We start from the raw sequence: 9,940 nt of genomic DNA on the forward strand, positions 1-9,940 counted from the left end.
ATTGCAGGGGTAGCGAGCAAGCCTGCCCCTCCCACCTCCTTCCACCCCAAAGACACACTTGTGTATTCTTCCAACCTCACTGATCTCAACAGGAAAAAACAGTCCCCCAGTTCAGAAAAGTTCATGTCTCTGTTAACAGACAACCACTTTTTCTCTGAAGGAAGGTAACGTGGCGGTAAAATTCCTGGGGCCGCCACCTAAAGGTTATTTGATGCCTGTAGAGCACAGATAGCACTGGACGAAGATCTTCAACCAAAGCCGCTCACTCACTTACACAACTGTTTATTTGGGAAGGTACCTTCCCAGGTCCGATTTGTAAAGTTGGAACAAATCTACCTGCCCTCCACCCTGACTGGTAACTCACGTCAGGATTTCTGAACTGGGAGACAAAGGTCAGCTGCCCTTCTCCCAAGAGGGGGAGGAGCTAGTGACATCAGGCATGCGTGGAAAGTCACAAGGGTGAAATGGGAAGACCCAGCCTTGGCACTCACAACCAAGTTAAAATCTTTGTGCTGTCCATGAGTTGCGTGACCCTGAACAAGATACTTGACCTCTACAAGTCGGTCTGCCCAGCAGCAAAATGGGAATAGCAAGTATCTACTTCCTTAGGTCAGAAGCAATCAAATGTTAAGGTTTTAGCAAGCATTGCCAAGTGCTTTCCCAATGCAGTGGGCTGTCAACACCCTTCAGGAACAGCAACTAAGAGCACCCAGTTCACCGTACATTTGCCAGCACTGAACAGTCTCAGTAAGACAAAACCTTTGTTAATTTGGTGGCCAAAAAATAGTGCTTATCTTTATGAACATTTCTGACTACCTGGGAGGCTGAACATAGTTTCACATAATTAGTAGGCGTTCGTAGTTTCTTCTGTGAATTTTTTGTTTACACTTATTTTCCACAATTGGGGTGAACACTTGCAGTCTTGTTCCTCCTCTTGAATGGAACAGATTTCTAAACTGCTATAACAGTTTGAAAGTGTATGTGTGACTTCATTGCCTGTCCTGAGAGCTCCAGGTGACTGGAGTTGTCGTCCCTTACTACTTCCACAAAATCTCATGAAAAGGGTCATGTTCAGGAAAACATCTTTATGATTTAATTTTCAAACTTCAAAATGTACTTGTAAACTAAAAGGTCATTTTCCCATGAAAATCTGTAGGCTGTACACATAATGAAAAGGAAAGACTTAGGATTCTGAACCTAAAACCTTTAGAACCTTAAAGCTACCTGGCGATCGAGGGATAACTCAGCATCTCAGAAAGGAGCTGCCCAGTGCCCCAGAGTTGTTCCCTGGGCGGCACACACAGTATAGAGGAAAAGGCAAGCCCCCTTCACTCCCCCCATGTCCCTTCATTCCCAAATGCCAAGGTTTTGGAAACTGCAATTATTTCACTGCTCCCTAAATCCAATCCCGTTTGGGAGAGAACAGTAACACATGGGACTTATAAAAACCTCCTATAAATACATTATTAGATTAGCCAATATGGGGCAATTCTCTACATGCTTTTTTTTCCCAGTCCTTTCCCATCCCCAATAACTTAACACATGCCAACATCTGTCCCTGACTGAAAATGAGCTGTGTTTTGATCCTCACCTCTATCCCCCTTCAAAGTCAGCCAGCTCTAGACAATAAAAAGAGGAAAAATTTCCCAAGTGTGTCATATCTTTCAATCAATGCACAAACATCTCATTATTCACATGTAGCTAAAAGGTTCCCAACAAGTTTGGCTTTGTAACTGGGTACAGAGGAAGGGCCTGTGGTCTCCCTACTGCCAACAAAACCCCAGCCAACTTGCTCTTGGTTTTTACTGATAATCCCAAAGTCATCTAGACAACCAATGCACTCCCCCTCAATTTCTGCAACTCCACCTCTGCGTTTTTTTTCTACATCCCCTTCTTCAACGCTTGGGCTCACCCGCCAAGTCGAGAGAACAATACCTACTGTTGGTGGGTGGAGCCACGGAGCATCTCCATCTATGAGGGAAGAACACTGCCTTCGTCCCGAAGCTCTCAATCTCATCTCTTCCTCCCCATTTACCCTCCACCCTACCCTACCGCTAGTACAAACAAGCTCCCACTCCAGCATCCTACATGGACTGTCTCCGGAGCCTGCAGCCCTTCCCATCCCTCTCTTTGCCACAGCCCATCTTCTTAAATGGGTTGCCCAGAGTCTGGTTTTCCAGCACCTTCCAGGTTACGGGAGATAGAAAGTGAAATGTGTAAGGCAGGAGGCTGCTCGCATGTGTGGGAGTCTGGTGTGGGTTCTGGCTGAGGAGTGAGGGACGGGCCACACGGCAGGACCAGTCCTGGTTACTGCACCTCGACACCCGACGAAGAAGCCTGAGGCTAGCATCTCTGCCTACCTACCGTTCTCATCATCACTTGCCTGGAATACTGCTCTCTGCAGGCACCAATTACTTCCTGATTAGTGAATTCCCAAAGCTCCTTTTGAGTCCTCAGTCCTCTTCTCCCCTCTCTCTGTGGCATCTGACACTAAGGAGCACCCGCCCCCTTCCCTCCCCTCCAGCTTCCGTGCAGTCGCAGTCCCTAAGCTCTCCTCCCACCTCGGCAGAGACCCCTTTCCATCCTCCCTCAGTGACTTCTCTGCTCTGAGCACCCCTTCCTTTCTTCTCCTGCTCCCTTGCATCATCCTGTTGCTGAAGCTTCAACTATTCCCTCAATATCCCCTCAAACCCAGTGCCTCTCCAACGAGACGGAGCAGTTCCTCTAAGTGAGACCCTCTGACAGACCGCGTGGGCTGTTATTGCTACAACAGTTCATAAGCATCTGTCCAGCACTGGGGAGGCAAAGATGGAGGGCCAGGGCCCCACTTGCCAGAAGTCACACCCCGTCTCCCAGGCTCAGACACCAGGAGTTGACTGCGACATCAGCCCCTTTCTCCCTCCCTCCCTCCCTTCCATCCAATCCACCACCTCTTCCCATGCAAACTCAAGCAACCCTGCCAGTCTCCCTCATGCTACCCTTCCTTTCCATTCAGATACTCTTAAGCCCCTTTCACCTCGCCCCTGGCCTCCTGCGAGTCTCCCAAGCATTCTAGCTCCTCCCAGGTCCTCTCCCCACAATCACTATTATCCTTTTAAGCACAAGTACGAGTCACATTATTTCCCAGCAGAACTTTGGATGGTACTCTGCTACTTCTTGAATAAGGCCAGATTCCTTCACTGGCATTCAAGGTCTGGCCCCTTACCCTTCCAGGCAAATGGAAAAACTTGCATTATCCCAAATGGCCCTGAACTTCTACCCCACTCCATGCCTTTGCTCTCCCTGTGCTGGCTTCTACCTTCAGATGTACGTGCAGGACTTCTGCTTTTCACTCTAAATACCTTTGTACTGTTCAAATTTTTTTATAGTTAACAAAAATTACTTTGAATTAAAGAGTGATGAGTTTCAGGGACTAGTCTAAAACAACTTCCTTTACCTGCCCTCCTTGACCATGCCAGCCCAAGACAATTTTTCTTTTTATTCTGAAAATTCTTCTCTGAATTTTATTCACTCTTAACGTGGACTTCCTGTTATAGTGGTTGGTACTAACATCACTTCTTCCTAACTCGATTTTTAGGTCCTTCAGGGCAAAGCTGGGTCTAATTCAGCCTAACTCCCACAGTCCCTTAGTCATTGCCCATGATAGGCCTACAATAAATATCAGAGGAAGTCAAGGCGTTATGACTTTTTTTTTTTTTTTGCGGTACGCGGGCCTCCCACTGCTGTGGCCTCTCCCGTTGCGGAGCACAGGCTCTGGACGCGCAGGCTCAGCGGCCAGGGCTCATGGGCGCAGCCGCTCCGCGGCACGTGGGATCCTCCCGGACCGGGGCACGAAACCGCGTCCCCTGCATCGGCAGGCGGACTCTCAACCACTGCACCACCAGGGAAGCCCGCGTTATGACTTTTATCTTAAGGATGCCAATCTGAATTTCCCCAGTTTTAGCAAGTAAAAATGGACTCTTAAGTTGAAATATAGGATCTTTACATTATGCATTTTCCAATGAGTTAATCATTTAAATTCCTTTTTATGCCACAATTTTTTTGGGTAACTTTACACATCACTGTAAAGGCTGGAACACTCTGTATTGAAGGTTAGGTGTGTGTGTGTGTGTGTGTGTGTGTGTGTGTGTGTGTGTGTGTGTGTGTGTGTGTGTGTGTGTGTGTGTGTGTGTGTGTGTGTGTGTGTGTGTGTGTGTGTGTGTGTGTGTGTACACATGTGCTGGCCTACTTTTTCAAGATTCCCCAGAAGTAAGATCACTAAAGAATGAGACCAACCTAAACCTCTCCAAAATTGTAACAAGAGCAAGCAGGTATTCTCTGTCAGATCCACCCACCCAAAGAAAAAGGACTGACAGGGTTTGAGTCCCTCCACAGAGTTTGTCATCAATTGTCACCCCAGAAATCTAAGTGCCAAAACTTCAGCAACGCAGGCAAGGCCCTCGTAAATGCTCATTCCATGTGAAAAGCCCTCATTAAACCCTGAGTTATATTTAGAGAAAAATAGAACAGAAGTTATATTTAGATGAAATGGCTTAAAAGAACTTTCCCAAAAGCAGCATGTTTATACCGATCTTCCAAAAGAAGAGGTTTTATCAATACTTGGCTTTTACATACAACTCCTAAAAACCAGAAAACGTCTCTATACGTACAAAGATTTCTGCTTGGACTCCTTTGTGTCAGGAAGGAAACAGGAGCACCCAGGATATCAGCAGGACTGCCCATGGGAAGCAGTGGGATGCGAAGGACTTGTTTGGAGGACAGAGTAATTTCCTACAGAAATCTGAGTTGTGATGGTCTGAGCAATCTATGAATAACTTGGTGCTTGAGCTGCACAAAGGCAGCTCTAAAATGTATACACTGGACCCCAAACTAGAGATTTCCTCAGCAACCCTACCTGGAAGTGCTCTTTTCCAAAATGTCATTAGCACTCACACTGTGGTCACGGTCAAACGCCTGTCACTTTGCTGCTCACTCGCTGAACCACAAGCTGCCTTTTCTTTGTGGCTCTGATTAGTCCAACTATTTCTGACATCTGCTTTCTTCTGTGCTGACTTACATTTTCCTAACCAAATTCTAGTCAACAGCACCAAGGTGGTTTAGTGAACTGGTGAAGCCTTTGCATGAATGAACGTATAATTTCGTGGGGCTACTGGAAGGAGTGAGAAGTGATTTGTGGCCGTTATTCCTCTCTTCACAGGCCACAGGGTCCCCAGAGCCCCAGATGAGAATGAATCACGGCTCGGAGGCTTGGCACACACCCCGGGTTAAGGGGACCTCTTCTCTAAAGAGCCTCAGGAAGAGGCCACTTCCCAGCCTCCCAGCCAAACCAGAGTGGAGGGCAAAGGTAATGAACGGGGAGGAGATGGCCAGACTGGAGGACTGGCCGGCCCCCAGTTGTCCCAGAAGGAATTTTGCCAGTGGGTGAGGGTGCTGCAGCCCTGCTGCTATTCCTAGAGTCAATTAATACTATTCCTAGGGTCAATTAATACCCTGAGAACGCTCCAGCCAAACCTCACGTTTGCCTCTGGCCTGGTATTTCCAGAAAGTGTTAGGGCGTAAGAGAACTAAGGTCACCCAATTTTATACCACTTATAGGCCTTAGAGCAGCAAGGACTAAGGTTGTGAAACTTAGATGCGAAACCAAAAAAGACTTAGGCTGCTAAAAGAGAGACCAGATCATAGAATCCACCCCCCCCCCACCCTTCAGCCACCTTCCTCCCCCTTCTCCCCCCACATCTCTCTATCAATACATTCCTTTTACCAGGCAGGGACCCCTACAGAGGCCCACTGTCTGCACCTATAGTTTGCCTACAGTATCACATTAATATAATCATTAATCACATTAATATAATCATCCAAAGGAAAAGCATCATCTCAGTCCTACAGTCCAGACAATCAAGTGCTTAAGTGTTTCCTCCCCTGCTTTCCTAACAGTCATTGACGCCCAAGGATAGAGTCAAATTAGCAGGTTCTACTGAGCTGATCTAACGGCAGGAAACTTCAATAAACTTTGTAACCAGGCAGGTCAAAATACAATGACAGACACATAAGGGGCACAGAAACAATGGGGGCATTGAACTTACTTTTCTGCAAGGGCAATTCATCAGGGAGGCAAGATGGAAACAGGAGAGTGAGGCAGGACATACTAGGTCCCGTATGAAGGATCAACAGGGAGAGGGTGAGTGTTCTTGGAGGCTCAAAAAGGAGGACAGTGACATGGGCTCAGGCAGGGAACAACTGCAGGAATGAGCAGGGACAGTCAAAAGCATGCAGAGGGGAAAGGCTGGCTTCCTCAAGGAGGGCTCCAAAAATCCCATGCAGGCCTGGATGCAGTAATCAGGAATAGCCAGTACCAAAAAGAAGCAGCCTTTGGAAGCTCTTAGTCAAAAGTACATGTAAGATGGTAGAAAGAAGGAAGGGTGGTAGAAGCTGGTAAAAGAAAGTAGGGGACTGACACAAACAAAATCTGTCCCATTTGGGCTCCTGAGGGGGAGGGGAAGAGCAGCATATGAAGACTGGCAGTCGTCACCATTCAAAGAGGAAGAATCAAAATGCCCTGGTGAGAAAGGGGAAAGGAATAGCTAGCTTGAGTGAAAGAATTAGTCATATTTGGAACATTTCTGGCGACTTTACCTGCACCAGGACATGGATCGGTGCTGACTCACAGAAATGCCAAACTCCTTTTCCCAGACAACTAAAGGTAAAATGGAGAAAAGGGACTCTGATAGTGTAGTGACCTACCTTTTCACACACACACGTACAGAAACCCTACTAAAACTTTCAGAACTGAGCCACATCTGCGGACACGGAAGAGAATCTGTGAAAACCTGAACGACGTTACTGCAGTTTGTTTTGCTCAACTTTTACTCACACATTTTTCTTTTAACATGAATGAGAAAAAACAACAGCCAGATGCCCGCATCCAGCTCATATTCAGGACTTACATTCGGGAGTTCCCAGGATGCACCAAGGCAGGGCCAAAGGTGCAGGGTCTTCCCTGCTTGAAAGGAGAGGGCTGTGCGGCTCCACTCTGCTCTCGGTTGGCCAGAGTCCCCAACCTCCACTCCCACACCCCAACCGGCCGGCAGAGCGGCCCCACTGAACCGGCGGCAGATGTCTCCACTCTCCACCGACCACTGTACCATGACGGCAGGGATGGTCCATTCAGCACCAGCGTTTCCCAGGCAGCCCTTTAACTATGATTATTATTTAAGGACAACTTGAGCATAAAGTGAGTTTGTCGGGTCAGCTCTTAAGGCGCCAAACACCTTCCACCCCGAATCAACAACAGCACGAACTGGCGGGCACTGGGAAACCGGGCAGGGAGCAAAGTGAACCACTACGGCGTGCAGGCGCCCAAGCAGCAGCGCGCAAGAGCCTGGCGCATAGTAGGCAGGTGTTCACTCAAGATCTGCCATCGGACCTAGCACCTGGGCAGCGGGCCCTCGGGTGGGGTGGCAACTCAGGGGACAAAAAAGCCTGGCCAGCCCCGGGCTGTGCCCCTCGCGACGCGGGGGGCGGGAGTTAGAGCCAGGGAGGGGGCGAAGGAATCCGCCCTCATTTGCACGTCGTCTGGGGCCCGGTCAATTTGCTTAATCACGGCTCTAAATGCCAGCGCGCAGCACACAATGCGCGCCCATTAACAGGTTTAAAGTGTCGCAGCGCTCGCTTTAAATGAGAAAAGCCGGCAACAAAGGGCGAAAAAGCCAAGTTCCTCAACTTGAAGAATGCCTCGATTCGCCCTCGAAATCATCTCGGCGAGTTTAAAATCCCGAGCTCTACAGAAAAGTTGAGGCCCCCGCGCGAGGGCTGGGGGTGGGGAGGGGTGTGTGTGAATAACCCGCCACGAATACTGGGTTTCTTAGGAACGAACTCACAGCCGCCCAGCGAAACTGGAGTCGTGGGGCAGCGTCGCCAACCCTGCTCCCCCGGCCCCACTGCCCAACTGCCAGGGAAAGCTGACCGATTTCCAGGAAGGAAGCGAGACCCCACACACACACACACACACACCCGCCCAACCGGCACAAATCCAAGTTTCCCTTTAGTGCGGGCAAAGAATTCTGGAGACCAAGGAGGACCCCAGAAGTGGACCCCAAAGCCGCTCCCCAGCAAAAGGGGAGCATGTAAAGGCACTTTCCTTTCATGCAGGCACTGCCTAGAGCAGCCTAACCCTCGACCGCCAGAGTAGTTCAACCCCGTAAGCAAGTTCTGCCCAGGATCCTCACGGGACGGCCCCATCCCCCATCCCCCACCCTGTCGCCGAGCCCGGGGGCGCATCTCGCGGGCCCCGGCCGCCCACCCGCCCCGGCGCAGCGGGACGGGCACTCACCGTGCGCGCTCCTCCCGGAGACAGGGGTCCGTTGGGGAGGTACGGGCTGCTCAGGTCCGGTATCATCAGGAACGGGTACCCAGGGTAGGGGGGACCCTTAAAGAACGCGCCGTCCTGGGGCCTTCTCACTGCGGGCAAGACCAAGGAGGGGGTAAGGTCGGGGTCCCCGGGACAGCGCCGAGGCTGGGGACCCGGAGTGGGGACCGGAGACCAGAGCGCCCCCCACGCGCGCCCCAGGACTGCTGAGGCAGACAGGGGCGGAGAGCAGGGGCAGGGGCACGGCCACGGGGGTAAGGGGTACCGAGATCGGCCGGAGATGAAGCGCCGAGCGCCGCGGGGCCGGGAGTGGGGGCTGCCGGGGCCGGCACTTACCTTCGGCAAAATAGTCCCGCGGCTTCTGGAAAGCGTCCCGGGCGGGCTGCGGACGCCTCTCCGCCTACGGAGGAGACACAAAGGCGAAGGCGGGTGAGCGAGCGCGGGGCTGGGGTCCCCCGGGGCGGCCGCGGAAGCCTCCTCACCTCCGAGTCCGAGCTGCTGCTCTGGTTCTCCGACTCGTTAACCAGGGACGACTTGACTTCGTCCAGGTCCCGCTGCGCCGAGGCGCTGTCGCTGCTCGGCTCCTGCTCCTCGCCCCCCTCGTCCTGGAAGGGGATCAGCTCGTCGTTGGCCCCGAGGTCATCCCCTCCGCCGGCCGCCCCGGCGCCCGAGCCGCCGCCGCCGGCGCCTCCCCCGCCGCCGCCGCCGCCGAGCTGGGGCATGGTGGGGCCGCGGGCCGGGGCCGCCGCTCTCGGAGCCCCTCGCCGCCCGCGCCCGGCCCGGCGCCCGCCCCTCCCTCCCTCCCGCTGGCCGGCCCGGTCCGCTCGCCGCCGCGGCGGCCGCAGCAACAAAGTTTGACAGGGCGTGGCCCGGAGGGAAGCTGGGCCGGCGCGGCCGGGCCGGGGCGGGGGCGGCTCGGCTCGGGCCCCACCGGCAGCGCGGAGCCCGGGGCTCCCCAACTCGCTGCCGCCGCCGCCTGCTCCGCCGGGGTGTCCCAGCGCCTGGCCCGCCGGGGAGGGGCGAGCGGGGAAAGGGAGGAGGGACCGGCGCGCGGGCCAGGGGGGCCGGAGGGAGGAGCCCTGCTGCAAGCTGACACCCGCGCGCCTCGCAGAACCCGGAGAGCTCCGGCGCGCACACACTCGCATTCACACTCGCCTGCCGCTCGCTCACACCTTCCGGGGCTGCGCCTCCCCGCAGCTTGCACCGCCCTCGCGCCCAGACTCGCCCAGACCCCCTCCCCGCGCCCTACCCTGCACCCCCGCGGCCCTGTCTCCACCCTCCGGCCGACCGCTCGGGTCCCGCCCCCACCCCTAGACATCCCCTAACTTTCTTCCCGAGAGCCCCCAGAACTCCGCACCGGCTCCACACCCCTCCCACCGGATCCGCGCGCCGGCGGGCGGCACTGCCCCCTGCGGGAAAGCTTCGGACCCACAGACCGGCCGGGGACACTCTCGGTGCCTGGAGACCTCGCAGCGCTGGGTCCCTCCCTGCCTGGTCGCCCTCGCCGGCTGCGTAGGGCACAGGATTGGGGAAATATATGGCACCCCGGAATATGCCGGGCGGCCTCCCGCTCCT

At 53.5% G+C, this 9,940-nt stretch overlaps 1 protein-coding gene across 1 annotated transcript in view; it reads right to left on the reverse strand.

Annotated features, from left to right (window-relative positions):
- TCF7L1 (transcription factor 7 like 1) overlaps positions 1 to 9,466 on the reverse strand; it is a 159,928-nt gene extending 150,462 nt beyond the window's left edge. Inside the window, exons 1-3 of the mRNA XM_004271616.4 lie at positions 8,848 to 9,466; positions 8,702 to 8,765; positions 8,330 to 8,457 (exon numbers count right to left, since the gene is read on the reverse strand). Coding sequence (XP_004271664.1) covers positions 8,330 to 8,457; positions 8,702 to 8,765; positions 8,848 to 9,087 — 432 coding nt within the window. The 5' untranslated portion in view covers positions 9,088 to 9,466. The remainder of the gene's footprint in view (positions 1 to 8,329; positions 8,458 to 8,701; positions 8,766 to 8,847) is intronic.
- Between the last annotated feature and the right edge of the window lie 474 nt (positions 9,467 to 9,940).

The sequence above is a fragment of the Orcinus orca genome, chromosome 13 (assembly GCF_937001465.1).
Source record: "Orcinus orca chromosome 13, mOrcOrc1.1, whole genome shotgun sequence".
NCBI classification, from domain to species: domain Eukaryota; kingdom Metazoa; phylum Chordata; class Mammalia; order Artiodactyla; family Delphinidae; genus Orcinus; species Orcinus orca.